This window comes from Merops nubicus, unplaced genomic scaffold, assembly GCF_000691845.1.
Source record: "Merops nubicus isolate BGI_N331 unplaced genomic scaffold, ASM69184v1 scaffold41461, whole genome shotgun sequence".
Taxonomy (NCBI): Eukaryota; Metazoa; Chordata; class Aves; order Coraciiformes; family Meropidae; genus Merops; species Merops nubicus.
The window spans coordinates 1-20,840 of NW_008588424.1; the positions used below are offsets into that span (position 1 = coordinate 1).

Consider the following 20,840-nt stretch of genomic DNA (forward strand, 5'->3'; position numbering starts at 1 on the left):
CCTCCCAGCCCTGCCACCCCCCCGAGCGCTGGCCCGGGGGAGAGGCCGGAGGGAGGAAAGCCTGCTGCTGTGCCCAGGAACTCGAGACGTCGTTCACCTGCGTGGATGAAAACGTGAACCTGGAGCATGGGAGCGGTGCCCCCAGCCCTGCCGGCGGGCGCTGCCCCGATGCCCCTCCGCAGCCGCGCTCCTGCAGGGAGCTGCCGCCCGAGTGGGTGCACGACTCTCCTTCCCTGGTCTCCGAGGAGGACGATGCTGCCTCAGAGGCGGCGGCCGGGAAGTCCGTGGACTACGGGTTCATCAGTGCCATTTTGTTCCTGGTCAGTGGCATTTTGCTGGTGATCATTTCCTATGTGGTACCCAGAGACGTGACGGTGGATCCCAACACGGTGGCTGGGAGCTGCCGCCCGAGTGGGTGCACGACTCTCCTTCCCTGGTCTCCGAGGAGGACGATGCTGCCTCAGAGGCGGCGGCCGGGAAGTCCGTGGACTACGGGTTCATCAGTGCCATTTTGTTCCTGGTCAGTGGCATTTTGCTGGTGATCATTTCCTATGTGGTACCCAGAGACGTGACGGTGGATCCCAACACGGTGGCTGCCCGGGAGATGGAGAGGCTGGAGAACGAGAGCGCGAGGATTGGGGCTCACCTGGACCGCTGCGTTATCGCCGGGCTGTGCCTCTTAACCCTGGGGGGTGTGGTGCTCTCCAGCCTGCTGATGATGTCCATGTGGAAAGGGGAGCTGTACCGGAGGAGCAGGTTTGCCTCCTCCAAGGAGTCTGCGAAGCTCTATGGGTCTTTCAATTTCAGAGTGAAGTCTGGTGCAAATGATAATGTGCTCGAGCTGTCGCTAGTTGAGGAAGATGTGCTTGCCATAGATAATTAGTGTGGTCATGACTTTTAAGGCTGCCTTGCTACAGGAAAATATGTTTCATTAAAGAGAACAGATGCGACTAAAGATAGCTGGTGATGCAGTTTATTTGTCTGACAAGAATGGTTTTTTATTAAGCTCTATAGTTAAATGTTTGCAGTGTATGAGCACTTGTTGTAAAGGGAAGACGTGCCAGAGAAAATGCAGCTGATATAAAATAATGGAAACCACTGAATAAAAAGAGATTTGTGATAAGCAGGTTCTTCAGATACTTGTTTATCCTAATATGAAACATTCCATTGGTGTCTTGCCTACGTAATTTTCTTATTACTCCCATATAGAACAGGAACGACCTTGACACTTTGGAAGCTGTTAATTATTGCAATCTGCAGGATTGTTAACAGTCTGTTTGGTAGACTGTTAAGAAGCAGGACTAATAATCAAATAGCAGGGCTAATATTTAATTTAAAAGATGCTTTTTTATCCTTTAATTTTAAACTGATCACTTCCCTTCTATTGAGTGAGAGAAAGAACACCACTTTCTAAGGGAAGAAAGAACACCACTTGCTCATGGCTTGCCACAAACCTCCCCTGTTTTCAAACGATCATACAATTAGTGATGATTATTTAAAATATAAAATAAGAAGCAAAGAGCAGGGAACCATATGGCTCGTGGTATTGGTAGGAGACAAAAGGCTCTTTCAGTTTGAGGTCAGTGGCTCTGTTTCAGTTCAGATTAGCAATGATTGATAGTCGTTAACTTCTGATAGCTATAGTGACCCATATAAAAGAAGTTTATTTCCTGGTGGATAGATGTCTTTGCATGAAAACTGCCATAACTTGAATTAACTGACCTCTTGTTCCAAGTCTCAAAAGACCCAGAGTGAAAAAGCGTGGGGGTGCTGAGACAGAACACTTCTCCCTCAGTACAGATGCCAGAAGAAATTCAAGCTCACCTGAAGGGCTTTGCTTTTACTGGGTCTGTCTGCACCTAACTAGTCCTTTTGAAATGGGATTCATGCCACTGGGGTGTCACTCTTCTCATAACCAGCAAGGAGAGGTCACAAAGGAGCTTTCTGGGGCTCACTCAATAAAAACCAATTTATTTGTAAAAAATAACTTGCTGGGAAATACAGAGGTTAGATATTAGGCAGTTTACTGGCTGACATGGGACTCACTTAATGTAGGGGTACATGTGTTTCTGTGGCACAGGAACCAAAACCGTACCACTGATGCTATTTACTTTATTATCAGCCAGTTTCTGTGGAATGTTGAAGTGGTGTTCTTGCAGGGCTGAGAAAACTAACAAAGATCGTTGTATGCACCGCTGTCAGTTCTTACTGGGCCGTGCTTAATATATATATATATCCTGTTAACATATATATGTATGTTATTGTGTCCCTGCCAAAGCCAAACATGAGTGAAGAGCTCTGTCTGTACAGTCCCTGACTGCAGAGCCCTAGCAGAAACATGTGATTCACTGTCACAGCCTTATCAATCATGAGTTAGGTCTCAAATATCAGGAGTACGAAATATTTTTTAAATGATACGTTATTTCTCACTGTGACATACCTGAGAAGATTTCTCTTGGGAAGGGGGCAGGAGATCTCATTTATGCCCCCTTTACTCAGGAGTAAGTGGCAGCACAAGGTTCAGAATAACAAGTGGCAGGTGGAAAAATGGGGTGGTCACACAGAGACCGAATGCTTTTTTGGCACCCAGTTCATCATTCCCTCTTCTCTGGCTGTTCGTGTCAGGAAGGCACATACAGAGAGACCTGAGTCTGGCACTCACCTAGTTTGCCCCTCCAGCTTGCCAGCCGCAGATGCTGGTGTGGGTGCCTTCAGCCGAGGGGGTGCCCAGGGAGCTGTGCCGGTCCAGGTTCCTGCCTTTGGTCACTGTAAATAGCATGGTGTGGTCCCCAGGCTTTAACGTTGGCCATGCAAAAGAGATCCTGCTTCAAATGTTATCTAACTGCCATTTAGTTCAGTGTTATTTGGTAATTAAATGAGCAGCCTTATTAGGTGGCACTGCTGTCTAGTAGATGATTTTGCCATTTTATGTTATAATACGGAACATATTTGCAGGCAGGAACTCAGTGGTGGCCAGCATCTCCACAGTTGTCTTTGGAGAGCTTACATCCCCCTGGATAAGTCATCAGGGATTGAAGATTGAATTCCTAGGGTAAATAAGTGAGATAGCTTCCAGATATAAGGGGAAGCTTTCAGCCTGTTGTGATCAGTGAGCGTGAGGAAGGAAGTAGCCCAAGAAGCAGGACACAGAGAAGCAGGGCTCCCCCCTAGCTGGCCTTTGCCCGCTGGAGGGTATGTGAACACTTCCTGCAGGGTCTGACACGTGGCTCGGAGTGGGGTGGTGGGGATAGTGTGGCCTCTCACCATGCCTCAAGGACAGGAAGGTGCTGGTGGCCTCCGGAGGTACAGGGAAAGCCATGCCAAGTGAGAGGGCAGATGGTGCTCAGCCAGGGACAGCAAGATGGTGCAAGGTAGGGGATTGACATCACAGGATGAAAACTCTTTCACCAGGCTGGGCCCCTAACAGGAATCGCTGTGGTCACCTCTGTGACAAAAGCACTAAAACTGAGGCTGATGGTTTTGAGAGCCACTATTTTTATTTTTTAATGATACATATGCATAAAATTGGAGTACATTCCATTATTGCAGAAAGATGACAGCTAAAGCTATAAGGATCACAGATTTCTTGTAGGAACCATGGCATGCCTTAATGCTGATTACTAGCCCTAGAAAAGGGAACATTCCTCTGACTGTCAGTATGATATTATCAAGTGAGAAGTTTTCTGACACTTTGTAAAATGCCTGTCACAGATCATGAGCCTGCAATACTTAAATGAACCCTCGAATTTTCCCTGAGCATTTTAAGGAAACCTAAGTCAACCTAATAATCTAACTATTCACTGCAGAAGTGTGAAGAGTAAAAAATTTAAGTAACAGGACTAGCACAGTTTATTTTGGTGTTAGTGTACGCTATGAAAGAGGAGAAGGCAGGCCTTCAGTTCAGCAGATAAAGACTCTTAAGGACGTTTCTCCGACTACCCAACATGATACCTTGTGATTAAAAATCTCAAGACTTTGTGGGTTGGTGGTGCGATAGAAAACCCCTGGACTCTCAGGTTCTCGTGCTGCGTGGTGCGACAGAGACCAAAGCGGTTGCTGTCTGGTGGCCAGCAGTGGCAGATGAATGTCCTAGCCCACTGCCTGGTGAACGAGGCTTTGCGCCCTTCACCTCATGCAAGGTGGTACCAAAGGCTGAGGCCACGGGAAATTGATCTCCCTCTCATGCACCTTCGCAATTCCATTTCCCCTGCCCAAAATTTAAACGCTTTAATGGTACAAGTGTGAGAAAAACTATGGGTGTTTTTCTCATTGCCTGGGCTAGAGTTGTGCAATGGATCTTTGGAGAGCTTTCTTCTTTGGGGAACTAAATTTTGGGGCGTACCAGGTGGATCTGAGGTGCTCCCTCGGTTACCCCAGAGGCGTGTCAGGATATGCGCCATTGGCCAGTTTATTTCTGACCGACCCTAACAGCGAAACGTGACATTTTCCCATTTTCTACCTCATGATGTGTCCACGGGCCAGGCCCCATCCTGGCCTCTGCCTTCCCACTGGAGGGGACGTGGAGGCCAGCAGTGAGGCCCGAGGTGCCGGCCTCCGCCGATCAGACACCCCCCCGGTCACCCGTTTAATCGGTTTCTTTTCCTCGCTAGATGCTCGTGGTCGAGGCTGGCCTTTGGGAGCTGCCTGGCTCCTGCTGGGGACTGTCACCAGAAGGGAGACCCATCACCAGGCATTTCTCTTAGGAAGCCACGCTGGGTTGTTGCTGGTTTTGATATGTTTACAGTTTTTAATCTTTGTAATTGCTTTTAGAAACCTGTCTGTAATGAACATAAAGTACCAACTGGGAAAGCAACTGATTTTGTCTTGTGAAACTCCTTTTTGACCCACAGCGGGGCAAAATGCCACAGTCCATCGCGAGCTTTTCAATAGTCTGTTTGATGCCTTATTATAATAGCAACAACGTTCTGTACAGATTGAAAAATAAAAGTCTGTGAAGCCAAGCGCTGTCATCACGGCCATCCTTGCTCCTTGCTGAAGGGCTGGTTGCAGCCGCGGGTGCAGCCCCTCGTCCCTGGCTGCTGGGAGCCATAGCAGGGCCCCCACGGGCAGCAGGGCCACCTGGCCTGGCCAGAGGTGGCTCCAGATCCAGCTGCGCCAGTGCACCCAGTGCCCACGGTCACCCAGCAGCCGTGCCTTCAAACCCCTTCTGCACCAGTGTCCCACCTAACTCCACAGAACCCAAAAAAATAAAACGGAGGGTGGGAGCAGCCAGGGCTGCATGAGTAGGCAGACGAGCAGGTGTTGTCACAGAAAGTGGGTATCCAGCCCCTGTCCACCATCACCACATCTATCACCACCTCAGTACCACGTCCTCACCCCATCTTGGCTTGGCCATGGCCAGGGCAGGACAGCAGCTGGTCCCTGGCCCAGCACTGGCTGCTGTGACGATGGGTGGGCGCAGGGGCCCCAGAAAGCACTGACGATGATGGGTGGTGCAGGGAGAGTCAGGAATGGTGCTCCTGGAGGGCTGTGGGCCAGGCATGGCTGCCTCAGTGGTGGCTTCACCTCCCCTTCCAGAAGGGACACCAGCATGCCATGGCTGTGGCAGAGCAGGGCAGCAATGGCAGGGTGCTGGTGTGGGGTTAGCAGTGACCAGCACCAGCAGCAGAGCAGGACCTCATGGTTTGCTCCGGGCTTGAGATTTTTGTTTCTCCCCAGTCCCCAGTGCATATCAGTTAAGATACTAATCCATTTGACAACCTCTACTCCCTCCTATGTGCTACATGAAGGTATGGCATTGCCACGGTTTGAGGTCAGGGCCACTCCTAGAACTGTAACAGACTCTCTGTATTGACTCCTTCCCCCCAGTCTTGAAAGGGAAAGAGAAATAAGGGAGAGAGACGTACTGATTAAAAAGAAAAGGAAAACAGCTTTAGTACTACCACTAATAATAATAGTGATAATGATAATAAAATAGAATATGTACAAATATATACAGGATCAGTATGGACCCCAACTTCCCCCTGATGGCAGTACGTCACCATCATCTCCTCCCCGCCCCCAGCTCAGGGACACATCCACAGATGGAGACTGGGTCCAGGATCTGGATTCTGGAGGTCAGTTCAGGAACACAGGACTTGGGATCAAAGGCAGGATGGATGGAGTCCTCCTCAGATGGTGGCCACGGCAGGAGCAGCCGAAGTGAGGAAGAAGAAGACAGGAGAGAGAGCGGAAGGGGCAACCGAAGGGCTTGCCCCTCCTGATCCTTCAGCTTTTACTGGATATGATGGCTGTGGGATGGAATACCCCACTGGTGAATCTTGGGGGCAGTTATTCTGTCTGCTCCTCCCTGCAGGTGTGGGGTCCTCCCTGCCCCCCTCTGTGTGGGATACAAGCTTAGCAGTGGCCTTGGTCTGCATCCTAATCCCTGTCAGTAACTCTAAACATGGAGTGTTACCACTGCTAAAACCAGACAGTTTCTGAAAACACTGCTAACTTCAGGCAAGGGAGTTAATTGGAAGAGCTTTAGCTGACAAGCTAAAATCATTGAACAGAACCAGCTCTGTTTTACCCCGGTCCAGGACAGGCATGCAGGTTGGGCCTTGTAATGTCACTTTTCATTCCAGTGTGACAGGATCAGGACCTTTCCTGCCACTGTCGGGTGAATCAAAGTGTGGGTGGGAGTGCCATGGTGGGTGTGGATCCAGGCTGCAGCAGGGGCTATCTGTTCATGTTAGCCATTTCCACGGCACCGGGTACAACAGGGCCCCAGTTTGCAATTCAGGTTTCAGTCTGTTACTGGCATAGCAGTAAAAAATGTGTCCCTTGAGGCGGCCAAACTGGCTGCAGTAACATTGCACTGGTGCCAGATGTAGCCTATGGTTTGCAACCAATGGCTAGTAAGAGGTTAAGAGAGTAGGTGTATTTATAGATAGGACAGTCCATCAGCTTAAATATTTGGGAGGCTTTCTAACTGAAAGCAAACACCAAATTAACTGTTACTATTTTTTTTTTTTTTTTGGTAGGATTCTTCTTAATCTTACCTTTTTAAATTTTGAAGGATTCATCATCATGCACTGTATTCACAGGTACTTTTTTTCTCCATGTTTATAAGTAAGTCTTGTCAAGGTCAAGATCCTGCAGACTGCAGGGAGATGAGAATTTTCTGATTTTCTTGTCAGTTTAAATTAAATTATGGCTGTTACAAATTTGCATAAAAACAGACAAGAACCTCTTCTTTGAAATGAACATGGTTAATATTTGTTTGTGTAAATGTAAATGTGGTCCCCACTGTAGAAACTGAGCCAAATAATGCACATTTTCATTAGACTTTCAATACAACTCCATAGTTAAAATACTTCTGTAGACTTGCTGTATTACTTGCTTAAAGACTTGTAAACTGTTTTCAGCTCATTTACATGCAGATTTGTCCACCTTGACGTATGGTAAAAATACTGAGTTATTACCATTAACTGAGTTGCACTTCACAGGCATTTATTTGGCTGTTGTTGTGAATAAGGGCATTGCAGCCTAACACCTGTGTTTTTTATTTCCCCGCACCCAGCGTATAACCCTCAGACCAGCACTGGAAGTGCTCCTGGCTGCATTGAGCAGCGAGATACCATGCAGTGTGATATGTAAAGTTTTCAGAAAGCCTCCTGCACACAGATATCAAAGCTCTGTATAGAGCCTGTTGTGCCCCCGTATTACAAATGCCACGAGTCGCTGCCTTTGCCCAGAGAGCCAGCTGGGGAGCTGAGGACAGAAACCCAGGCCTCCTAAGTCACAGTCCAGCACTGCAGGAAGAGCTTAATTATTACAGAACCCCTCAAATAAATTTATCTGAAAAGGATGACAGATATTTTTTTTTTTTCCTGAAGAATGCCATTAAAGTTTAATTTTAAGTACAAAATAATTTTAAAAAATCCTAGCAAAGTCAACCCAAACAAAATTTTGCTAATAGTTGCAGGATTTGGGGAAGTTTACACATATTTAAGGCATTTGTATTATAGTAATCTTTTTTTTTTTTTTTTAGGTTTCAAAAGATCAATAGACTTATGTAGAAATAATAAAACATATCTTTATATCAGCACAAAAGGCTTATCTTTTCCAGTAATAGTCTCTGCTTTGACAGATGTGTACACAGGGAAATTTAGCTATTGTTGAATAAAACATTTCCAGAAGCAAAATTGATTAAGTCCCTTTTGTAGAGGAAAAAAATCAATTCTTCCCATTAGAAGTATCTAAAAGATGTTGATCAGCTAGAAATGTAAATAAAGTCCTTTAATCACTATTCTTCAGTTGCAGTGTATCCATCTACAGGAGATTGTCTTTTATCTCTTTATAGCTTAAAATAAATTTGGTTCAGCTCTAACATGAAGCAACCCCTGACAAACTAGCCAGAGTTTCTGTGCCTGAATGTAAATTATATCAAGTAGCTATCCAGACACTTTGGTATTGCTTTTCTCAAGGATTAGCTGTTCATGAAATTAATGTATACTTGATAATAATATATCCAAGCTGGAAACAAAGTATATATTCACTGAAAAGCAGAGTCGTAAAAAATATGCAGCTATTTTCAGTTTCTATGTATTATCTTCTGACTGTATGTAATAAAGACAGCACTTTCAAGATCTCTTAATGAGTAATTGTTAAGGGCTATCAGGGGTCATGGGGGGCTATTAACAGAAAGATGCAAAGTCTCTAGCTCTCTTAAGTCCCTAAGCTCCTGATTGCTAAAAGCTGAGTGTGCTGGCGTGTGCTTGTGCTATACTTTGTTATGGATACAGCAGTATCTGCTTCAGGCTACTATCTGACACAATTTTGTGATAGATGGACCTTTGATTTGATCCAGCCTGACTCTGTGTGCTCAAATCTTTATGCTTTGCCTACACTAAGAATACCAAGTAGTTGCTTTTCTGCTGTGGTTTCTCAAAGAAAGAACTATGGAACAGTAAGTCACAGTCTTAGCTTTGCCTTTCCCTGCTTACAGGAATGGTAGCGATGGCTGGAAGAGCTCTTGAGAGGTCATTTTCCAGTCTTCTGGAGCTTCATTCACTCTCCATCAGTCCTCAAAGATAATTGCTCATGGCTGTGAAATTGCTTTGCTCAATTCCTCAATCACTCTGGGTTGAATATTATAAGCCTCACACGATTCGAAAATATGTAATGTATTTAAGTAGTCTCTTTTTCTGTTCTCTAGCAGCCCAAGTTCTTAATAAGTTCCAAGGTCTATGCATAGTCTGAATTGTTTTAGAATTTTTTTAATGAGGTAAAGAAAAAATAATAAGACTGAAGCACTTCAGCCTTCTCAGAGTAATTTTCAAGTGTGCTTCTCACTCCCTCCCCACAAAGCCAAAGCCATGTTCTTTGTCTTTTATTTTTCTTTCTAGTATAAATATAGGGCCCTTCCTCATGACCTGTTTTTCTCTTCTAACAAGATCTCACCTGCTGTCCTTGCCTGTTGCCTCACAAAAAAACCCCAACTAATTGTTAAATATAAGCGCTAAGTTTCCCAGAGGGGAAAATTTCTCATAGTTTTAGATTACTCTCATGATTAGCCAGACCAATGTTTACAATGCTTATTTTTCTTTCACATTTTCACATTTCATATATGTTTATCTTATTTCCTTAATTTTGGCTAAGAATTTACTAAATTTGCCAATTGTCTTTTTCCTTTAAACTGTTTCATGGGAGCACACCAACTACTGGTTTGAATCTACTGAAGCGTCTTGTTCCATGGGACCCCTTGTCTGGAGGAAGATATAATCTGCGGCACCACTTCTGTCCTGTGGCCATTTAATTTTTATGGTACAAGTTGAGGCTGGTGAACAGCCTGGTGACTGTGTTCCCCATTCCAGCCCATCTTCATTTGTTCCTCACTTGGCCTTTTTTTTGATGAAGGCAGCAATGGTCCAGGATGCAGATTTTGTAGCACTCTTGCTCTTTGAGCCAAACTGTGTTACTAAAGGAAAATACTGTTTGTTTATCTATGGTGTCTAACGGTAATGCTGGGTATTGAGATGGGAAATATCTTCACTTAAACTTCACAGGATATTGAAACCAGTCTTAGCAAAGAGGTGAGTTAGAGGCAAAAATCAATATTGGACAGTGCTGAAGTGCCTCTGCTCAGCTGCTATTTTAAGTGGCTTGTACAGACCTTTCAAATCATGTTGCCAACAAATGGAGGAAATACAGCTTTTAAAAAGTCAGAGAATTATTAATAGTGTGTTTGACCTCCAGCTCTGCACAGTCTACAAAAAAAGCCTCATTTGTCATATGCTGCTGCCTTATGCCTAATCCTGCAGCCCCTGTGAGGAAGCAGTTGTGCATAGGAGAGTTTCATTGCAGAGAGTGAGGGTCAAAGCTTTAGATCCATGATGGGCTGTGGGAGGGAAGGAGAGAGGGAACAGTTTGCAGTCAACCTTTGAACAAAAAGGGAGGGGTACAGAAACTGTTCACCTCATACATCATTCACACACTAATGATATTTCTTGTCCTGGTGTGTGAGAGGAGAACATTAACTGTGCTGAGGTTACACTTTCAGCTCTCCAGCGGGGATAGAGAATTACGGAGAGAAGCAATCGTTAGATGTCTTCATGAGAAAATGAATGCTGCAGCAACCAACCTGGCGTCCAAGGAGTGATCTGGGACCTAGCACTGGGATCCAACAAGCTGACCTGTTGCACAGTATTTGCAGCACACAGAAGCAGCCTGAAACTTTAACTTTATCCACTGTCTGAGTAACCCAAAGTGAAAATCCATCTTTCTTATTGCTGTTATTAAGTCAATTTTGGATAATGCCTTATAATTTTCTGCAATGCCTGCAGAAAAAAGAGAAGGTGTAATGAAGACAGTAAGTTTCTAGGTAAAATTAGCTTGAAAAGGAGAGAAAAGTGCCATATATTGGGCTGAACAAATCTTTGCATTGATTTCTGGAACTAGGGTCCTTCTAGAAGCACCACAAATGCGTGTCTTTGTTTAGTGATCAGGTTCAAAGAGCTGTCAGCCTTTTTCTTTCTAGGCAATTCCCGTTTGTGTTCACTTCTGGGGTGGTGCGGGGTCAAACGTTATTTCTGCTTGCACTCTTCATGCTTTACATTTTGGTGCCAGCTCCACAGCCCCTCTTAAGTCTCCTGTGCGCACGCACACGTGTGCACAGAACCTCTTGACCACCACCCCATCGGGGGCAGCGGGCAGCGTCCGCCTGACACCTGGCACCACTTGCAGCTCCAGGAGCGTGTGCTTCAGCTGAGGGAATGGAATGTACTTCTTTTCTTATAGAGAGCCTTAAACACCCTTTTAAATATGCACAGAGACCTCATTTGTACATTTTCACCTGAGAACACCAATCTTGTCTGTCAGTGGACATGCCTGTGGTTTGTGCTCTGTGGCCCAACAAAGAGCTAGTTCCTCCTCTTTGGCTGTCCTACCTATTACCTGGTTCTGGGTCCAGTGCACAGGAATAAACAGGCAATTGTTTCCTCTGTCTCCTCCAGTTCAGATGAGATTAAGCCTACCCTTCAGCTGGGTGGCTGAGGTAGCCTGGGAGAAAATTTGAGGCTAGTGATAAGTTACTGCTCCTGCACAGAGCAAGATGAAAGGAAAGGAGTTGTGACTCAGAGAGATAAGTAGTTCCTGGGGATGCTCCACAGCACAGCAGTAATAGCTCCAGGCTGTGGCTCAAAATCAGTCTTAACCACTGCAAACAGAACAGGTTTTAGTGGCTTTCTTTTTACAAGGGTGAAGGCTGGAATCCAGGCCATGGCTGACCGACATGGAAAGTTTGTACAATATTTATAAATCCTTCACTGGAAATGCCCCTCATCCCATTTAAATGTGCTAGGACACACTGTAGCAAACTGACATAAATAATTGCAGCAATTTATTTACATGCAGAATGAGCCAAGGCATTGCAAGTAAGGAGGCTGGTATCCAGCCACCACAGGATGTGAATCTGTCCCAGCTCTGAAGGAGAGAGCATCTCTCTACTTCATGCTGAAGGCTCTCCCAGGCTAATTGTTACATTCATCCAAGATGTTTACTGCCATTAATATAGGGCAATATTTGGATTAGTTCCTGTTTTAATGAAGGTATTTCAGGGATACACAGCTACCTATGCATCTTACTATTTTATCTGGGTGAACAGAAGGGTAAAAAAATAAAGAAAAATATTTTTCATTCTTCTTTCATAAGAGAAAGTATATGAAACTAAAAAGAAGAAAATGGGAGGAAGAGTGAAGGTCTTGCAGCAGTCAGGTAGGAATATGGATTTCATAATGGTGATAGCTACAATCAATAATTCAACAATTATTGGGGAAATAGATTTCACATTTCATGCTGAATTGAGTCAGCTTGATTGATGCTGTTGTAATACTGGAGGCTAATCAAGAATGTAAATCCAAAACTAAAACAAGCAAAAAACCCAAGGCGCTTACAAGTCAATACAAAAGCAATGACCTAGGGATGTTTTGGTGGTAATTAACTCTTTTGAGCCTCAGAATACCTGTTTACTAATCTCACCGATTAGTCATTCTTTGTACTAGTAAGCCAATATCAATAACAAATAATTAAAAGTCCTGAGTTTGAAAGCAATGTCTCCTTTACCTAAAATATGTCCTTCAGTTATGTTCAGTGTTGTGTTCAAAGGTCCCTATCCATTTCTGTTTTGGAGGGGACAGTCAGAGGCTGGTATTTTCTTATGCTACACTATATGAGACCAATTATATTTCTAGTGATGGTAATGACAAAGACTTCTTTGAATTTAATTGCTTTGGACAGACCTTAAATTCTCTCTTGCATCATTTTGTCATCCTTGAAAGTAAAAGCTGATTTTGCTATTAATTTGAGAACACCTTATATTCTGCAGGTTTCTCTAAGGGCACAAATCACCCCAACACCTTAGGCAGTGGCTTCATGAGCAGTTGAAAAAATCCAGCATGTTTCTGATGTTCCAAATGGGGATCTTGTTTCTCCTCCATTCTTTCTTTCTCCCTCACTGCTCTCCCACCTCTCCCAGCCATGCAGTCCTTCTCCACCTTGTGTACAAGCTCTGATAGTTGTCAGCCCCCTTTATGAGCTGATTCCATGCTTGACAGAAGACTGTTTCATGATTACCAGAAAAATTTTCATTGTTCATTTCCATGTTCTTAATTCCCAGTTGCTTCCCACCTTGGGAAGAAACTAAGATGCTCCTGGGAATTTGCTCCTTGGGACACACCTGTGTGAGCAGGGGCAGACAGACCCTTTCTTGAGCTATGCAGGCTTTCGAGCTAACTGGACACAGGGCCAATCCTGGTCCCAAGCATCACAGCTGCCATGGCACAGTGCCTCTCAGCTAGTAACACCACCATGTGGTGGGCTTGTGGAGTAGAAGTGCCTCACACATGGTTCATCTGGGTTTGGGCCAAGCGAGCTTGAGCGGAATGCAGCCGCCCCTGCAGCCTTACGTCCTTAACTGCTGTGTCGGTCGTCCCTGCTGCTCTCCCGGCCCTGCCTGTGTCCCCACTCCTCCCTTGGCATCTCCTCTCCTCTTAGCTCTCTCTCTCTCTCGTATTACTCTCAGGCTCTTTGCTGGTATGAGCTGCATGCAAATGCTGGGCTTATTGTGCGAGATAATGCGTTTCTGCTGCCTCCATGAAATACGCCTGGTCCATTCAGTATATTAGCTAATTAAACTAATGTCTAGAAAACCTTCAAAATGTCTTCTGCTCTTCTGCAGAGAAGCTAATTTTTCTTCTCAGTGCTGGCACTAGGAAAACGGGCTACATGCCCTGCAGAAAAGTTTGAGTTTCTTATGGGTTTATTGGAAGTCTTTCAAAATAATAACCTAATAGATTCAGATATTCAGGAAATTTTGGCTGCATGAATTGCAGCAAAAGCAGCATATGGAGAGTACAGGCATTGTCTTATCTTATCCTTCAAGCTGACAGATAAATAATTCACCAAAACAGAGATTAATTAGAAGTTAAGAAATAATTTTCTTTACTCAGAAACATATCCTGATGATTATTAATTTCCTTTGAGTTTATCACTGGATGATACTCAGTATGACAGCTTTCAGAGTTTTCTAAAAACTACTGGTAGAGTAAAAGCCATCTCATAGCATCATGGTGAAGGATGTTGGACACCTCTCTAGCTCATCTGGTCCAGCCTCTGCTCAGAGTCAGTGAGAGCTGTCTGTGTGTGGCTTGTCCAGTTGAGTTTTTAATATCTCCACAGATGGAGACTCCCCAGCCTCTCTGGGCAATGTGTTCCATTCTTTGACCACCAGTATAAGTCTTTTTAATCATTAAATAGAATTTTATGTATTTCAGTTTGTGCCCATTGTTCCTTGTTCCGTCAGTGGGCACTACTGAGAAGAGTCCAGCTTTGTCTTCTTTATCCCTCCCTCCCTCAGGTATTTATGCACATGGATACGATCTCCCTCAGCCTTATCCAGGCTGAGCAGTTGATTATAAGAAAACCAGACCATTGTACTTTAAAGCCGTCATGCACTGAGGGGCACAGAGCTCCCAGCAATCACAACTTGCAGCACACCCTGGCTGCGTCTGTTGAGATCTCTGCCTCTAGACAGATGAAAAAGGAAATGCTGTTCAAAGACAGATGTCTCCTAAAGAAGAAAAAGTATTTTTCCTCAACACAAGAAAGTACTACAAGGTGCTTTAGGAGTTTCAGTTGTGTGTTCCCCCCCCCCCCGCAGCAAAATTGAAAATATTTTGCTCAGTTTATGTCAGTTTGAAATGAAAATATATGAAATGAGAAGCTGAAGCCTTTTGCAGAAGCATGTTGAAATTATATTTTTTCATTTTGTGAATTCCCTCATCTTTAGTTCATCTAAAACTAGTCATGAACTGCAGTCTTTGACAATTTACTTCTCATCACGACACTATTAATCATCCCCATCTCAGTTCTACATCTATCTGGTGCATTTCCATCTCCTCATTTTTGTGTGGGTTTGATTCATGGACACCAGTAATAAAATGCAGACACTGGGCATTTTAACAGTTTGGCTTTTTTTTTTCAGATGAAGAAAGCAACTTCTGAATTAAGAGTCAGATATCTGAGGCATACATCAGTTCGTGCTTCCCATCAGCAAAGGCACTTTATTATTTTGCCACTTGCTTAGCTTATAAATGATGTCATGCACTTCCTTATTTACTTTTTACAGTGCAGGAGGTGACAGCATGACAAAATCTTTCTTCTGAAGTTTTAAAGGTCATGACTTTTATTTTTCTTTTACCAGAGGGGATGCTCAGACTCTTTTGGATTAATACCAGTTTTCTTCACCCAAGATATGTTAAAAAAAAAAAAAAAAAAAAGTAAGCAATAAAAAATATATCCTCCAGCTGGATGGTTAGCATGAGTTAAAAGTACAAACAGCTTGTCATTAGCTACAGCGTGTGAAAGGGTTTATTCTCTGACCCTGGATCAATGGGAGCTTTGCCAATGGCTGTGGCCCACGTTCTGCAAAATTCTCCAAAAGGAAGAAGCATTTCTTACATAGCTGTGAAAACAGATATAGCACTAATGAAATTTGAGGTTGCAATTAATCTTAGTAATCCAGAGATCCACCTTGTGCTTGCTTAGTAGGCCAGCATCTCCTCTGCAGTGACTCCATGAGGAGCACCTTCTGTTCCCTGCCCCGCTGGCAAGGCCCCGAGGGATGCGCTGCACCAGGCAGTGCTCTGAGCACCAGGGTGAAGCAAGTGCTGCTTCCAGCAGATTTATGTCTCATCGTTAATTGAAGCTTTTCCAAAGATGTGGTCACTGTTTCTGCTTCTTTGTATTGTCTGGTGCCTAATAAGGTGTGAGCTGTCGCTATACTTATCCCTCAGATGGAGCACTTAAAAGGTCCCTGTCTCCTATTCAATTGCTAATGTTGACTGAATGTAACAATATATATAGCATTTATCTCCACATCAAATTAGATTGGGATTGGTTAATGGAATCTAAATTTATGGAAGCGAGGTTGCTGACAGACATGTACACGTGAACACATATGCTGGGTAGGTGCAGGAGCCTCGTTTCTCTGGGTAGAAGTGGTTAACTGAAAAGACACAATCACCAGGACAAACCAGGCTGGGATTTTTTAAATGATTTTGTGATTTGGTTATATTCACTGTTCTAACATTTTTGTGTTTCAAAAACGTTTTAATAAGAATTCTTGGTTGCTGAATGTGATTGCAATATATAAGAATTTGATTTTCTAGGTGCATGCTTTCAGCATTTCCCATCCTGATAGGATATTTGATTTGTTAATAAATCTTGTACATACGTGAAGCTATCTTTTCCTATAGTAATTACCCGTTAAATTTATATCAGTGCAGACAGGAAGAAAGTACAGATTAAACAAGGTTTAAACCAAAGGCACTTTGAAGACCGAGTTTCTTACATTAGTCCCTCCTGGGAAATTTGTAAGCACATTAATTACTGCCTTTTAGCTCTAAGTTCTTCTGCACTCTAATGGTATATACCCATCTACAAAGACACAGAGGGGATCTCTGTATTACCTAATATGAAAAGTGGACAGCAGGGCAAACTGCTACAATCCAACAGAAAGTTGATCTTTGACAAGCAGAGGACAAAAGGAGGCTTATGAGCTGGCATTTTCAAGCAGCACGAGAAAAGCAAAGCCTTCTGAATGGCACCATAGCAGGTCAAGCCCTTTGTCAAGACAGGGTGAAGACTTTCACTCTGTATTGTTTACACACATGAAAGTATAGGATGTTCTCACCACAGCAGATAAACACTCACTGGAGAGCAGGAATTATTGAGGGGTTTAGATCCCTGGAAGTTTTAAAAATTAGATAGATGATTCTCCTGAAATAATAGTAAGGATAATTATATTAATGATTATAATTATAACAGAAGCCCTATGTGTCATGTAATACAGAAGATCAGAGAGATAACTACAGTCTCCTGTGACCTTAGGCACAGTAGCTGATTGCAGTTATTCTTCTCTGAAGCCTTAGTGTGCTTTACTAGCCTGATATAGAGCTGCTGGGTCATCTCATGCAGGTCACGTACCATAACCACTTTGCTTCAATTCTCCACATATATAATTTCCCTCACCTTTTATCCTTGCCTGACAGAACAAGGCTGCAGAAGGAGCAGTGTGAGCATCCCTTCTCTGCTCCTGTGCACCAGCCAAAGGAGCTAGTGGGCACAAGGAGCAGAGCAAGGCCTTCCCTCTGCAGGGAGAAGTACAATATACAACCTCTTGTTTCCCAGAGGAAAAAGGGAGTAGAGGACATTCCCCAAGGAGCTGCCTCTGGATAGCAGTGTCTCAGGTGAAATGCTGGGGTCTGAATCCCGAGCCCCCAAATTAAGGTTGGCATATGGGTGATTCCCACAGCCCTTCATAAAGAGGTGGTGAGTTTGCCTTATGGCTTCCCCCCGGGGTGGGGCGGGCCCTGCAGGGAGAGCCATAAGGGAAATGAGCCCCAGGGGTCCCGCATTGAGTGGACAAAGGTCAGGTGTCTGCTTGGGGATAAAAGCTGGGACCACTTGCAGGGAGTCAGGAGTGTCTGTCTGTGGAGGGCACTCCCCAGAGCTTCCTGGTTCAGGGCAGCCCTCCTGACTCTCCCTGGAGCTGGGCCCCAGTCTGCTCAAGACCTTTGCGAACGCGGGCAGATCGGGTGAGAGTCACTATGTGGTCACCTTTCTCTTATGTGTTCAGCTTGCTGGTCTGGCTGTTTCCCATGCCAGCTGTGGGCAACCTCGGGTCTCTGTTTGTACCACCTGTTGTGGGCCGAGTTACGTCCTTTGTGGGATCATTGGGGGTGGTGTCAATTGTGTACCATCTGATTGATCTGTTTGTACCCCCAGTGATCACTCATGCAATGTCCTTCTTGTCTACAATACAGTCTGTGTGTTGGTTCATCTTCCTGCTGGTGGTGGTATCATTTTTGTTGGGCCTGGTCATTGGCAAAACACCCTAACTTGGCTAACTTGGAGCCTGGAGTCTAAGTCAGTCACACTTACTTGGGCCTATGGCTAACGAGGCAAATTAGCCCTCTGTGAATAAAATATCTGTCAGGCAAACCAGAGCTGTATACATTCCCTCTGAAACGCCCAGTGTGCCTGTGCCAGGAAAGGCAATCTGCTGGCACTGGCTGTGCACGGGGCGGCCTTACAAAAGGCTGATTCTTTGCCTGAGCAGGACAGGAGGGTGCCACGTCCCATGAAACAAATTGCTACTGTTGAAACCCCTGCAAACAGGCAGAAGGAGAAGCTGCTATTGAGTGCTCTGACTATCTTGTACTCTCTCAGGGTAAATGGCTGTTATAGAAAAGGCTGCTTCAGTAATTCTGGAATGCAGCAGCACTGTACCTCAGGTTAGTGGGAACAGGTAACTGAACCTTATTTACTTCTTTCAGAAAGACTCTGTATTGTTAGATTTTATTTTTCTTCCAGTGGGTGACTGAATTTTTACAAGGTCATGTAACATAAGTATTCAATCTGTTAGGAAAGGACTGGAGGGAATTAGCCTAATGCCAGCACAGGAAAAAAATGCTTTTAACATAGAGATCTTTTTCTACAGAAAGAAGACTTCTGTACTGTTTCTGCTGCAGTTTCCTATTAGTTATTTCTTAACCTCTTGGGAAATGCAGAGCTTGAACTGACAGATGCCTCTCATTTTACTAAGTAGAGCTATTATATAACATTACTCACTTGGTGTTGTGAGTTCATTTCAGAGATTAACATTTTCTGCACCTCGAAGCAATGCAATAAAAATGAGAGCCAACGGCAGCAGAGAACCTCTTGCAACCTTCTTTGTTCTCCTGTACAAGCATTTGCTTGCAATGCCAAACACAAACTGGGTGCTTTCTCCCTCTGCATAGTGTGATATGCAGAAAAGATGAACAGAAGCTCCTTGGATTCATCTCTGACTTGGTAAATGGATGATCCAGTTTCAAATCTAAAGTTCAACACTATGCTGTGTTCTTCCAAGCAAGCACAGAGAGGCAGAGGCTCCTGCTGAGCCTCTCACAGCTTTTTCTGTGAGAATTGTCCTGGTATAACCTCCTTCTCCCAGACCAAAGTTTACACCCACTGCACTGCCCACCCTACCTACCTGCAAGTAACCTTGCTTTCTCTGGACAGGATCATAAACAGATGTCAAAAATGGCCTCTGAGATGCCTTTCTCTGTGCAGTAGCCTGGTTCTTACCCTTGTGCATGAGTACATCTGATGAATTTCCTTGGAGAAATGAAGAGCTGAAAGGTACTCCTTAGAGTAGCCTGAGAGACAAATTAGGAGCTGGGGATGGAAATTAGTGTAAAGGAATTCTCAGTAGACTACCGGAAAGTCACAAGATACAAATGTCTCTTAGATGAAGAACAGTCTCACAAGGCAATTGCCAGGAGCCTCAGCACTTAAGCCACATAATACTAGATAAGAGGCTGAGGGAAACTGTTTTTCGCAGTCAGGAGGGAGAAACGTAATCAAATTCATCTTTTCCACTCAGGTGGATCTAATGCTTTATGTCATCTGTATGTCTGGGGAATTTCACTTTAGGATACCAAACTGGCCAACTACATGACAAAGCCCTTACAAACCCTGTTAGTGTTTGTGAGATGCAAGTAGACAGAGTCACAAAAAGCCCTAAAAAAACACTGCCAAAAGAAAAAAAAAAAAAAAAGCACACACATTCTTACTAAAAAGAAAAGAAAATACTCATGACGGAGGGAGGTGATGGTTGTGAGTAGGTTAGGTGTTAAAGCTTTGTACTTTCTAACATTGGGTTGTTAGGCTTTTTTTCTTTTTTTATGGCCCAAATTAATTACCATCCAGTCCCAGTGTGAACTAACAGAACTGATTAGAGAATCATGGCAATAAAGTATTAACAGACATGAAAAATTTAATCTCATAGCTAGATTCACTGCTCTTACCTTTGCATAAGGTAAGGAAGAGGTCAGGTGCATAATGAACCGCAGTCTTACACTTTGACCATTGAGAATGAAGCAAAATAGCGTTTTTGAATTTTTTTACAAAAAGAAATCACCTAATCATCTATTCAGAAAGCAGTGGTCCTGGCAATGTCAGAAGGAAAAAATAAAAAAGAAAAAGAAAGGAAGAAAAAAGTATAAAGCAACTTGTAAAATAGAATACCCCATGTAAACAGTGAAATTTTTCCAACTTTTGAGTTCTCCTTGGGGCTCATATTAGTTGTCAGAATGCAGTTCATAATTCTTGTAAAGCACATATGTGCTCAGACATTTCTGAAGGCTGTTCTTTACTTTCTACAATTCACTTTTTAATCTAATATTAAAGCAAACATCTTAGATTGTCCTCTATACCTCCTCAAAAATGTAGGATGAATCTCCTCAGTAATTTTTGTGTGTGTCATGTCCTCACAAACCTCTTGTTAGAGAGGGTTTCCTGATCTTTCCTATCACCTAAGCCTTATCTTCATTTCACTGTTGTTAGTCTTGTCTCCAGAAATAATTCAGAATAAATACTTTGATCAACACATGCAGGCAATATTTTCTGTTTGAATCATATGCATAGATACAGCACAAGAATTTGTGATCTTTAGCTAGAGGTTTTATTTTGAATGTATTCTCCTCTGAGCCATGCTTCATTTCAGCAACTCATCTTTTCTTTCTGTCCTTCCAGCAATGTTACTGTGATAGCAAACAGCTCAATGTTCTCAGCCATCCTTTGTCATACTTGGTGATTACTGTGGTCAGTAAGTGTTTGCACTGCTGTAGAATGTTTTATGCTGAAGTTAAGTTCCCAATTTCTTCTATTCAGAGAAGGCAGTGAAGAACATTTCAGACTCCAAGTCATGTCTGTGTTCTTTCCTTTGTGTTGCACTTTAATCTGATCTCTTTCCTACTTACTTTTATTTGTAATTAATAGATCAGCTAAAG

At 43.7% G+C, this 20,840-nt stretch overlaps 1 protein-coding gene across 1 annotated transcript; it reads left to right on the forward strand.

Annotated features, from left to right (window-relative positions):
* Nucleotides 1-44: 44 nt before the first annotated feature.
* On the forward strand, nucleotides 45-1,123 carry TMEM74 (transmembrane protein 74; the record flags this gene model as incomplete). Its single annotated transcript, XM_008949248.1, has 2 exons — nucleotides 45-149; nucleotides 365-1,123. Coding segments are annotated over 2 exons (624 nt in total), but the record flags the coding sequence as incomplete, so codon positions are not given.
* Nucleotides 1,124-20,840: the final 19,717 nt, after the last annotated feature.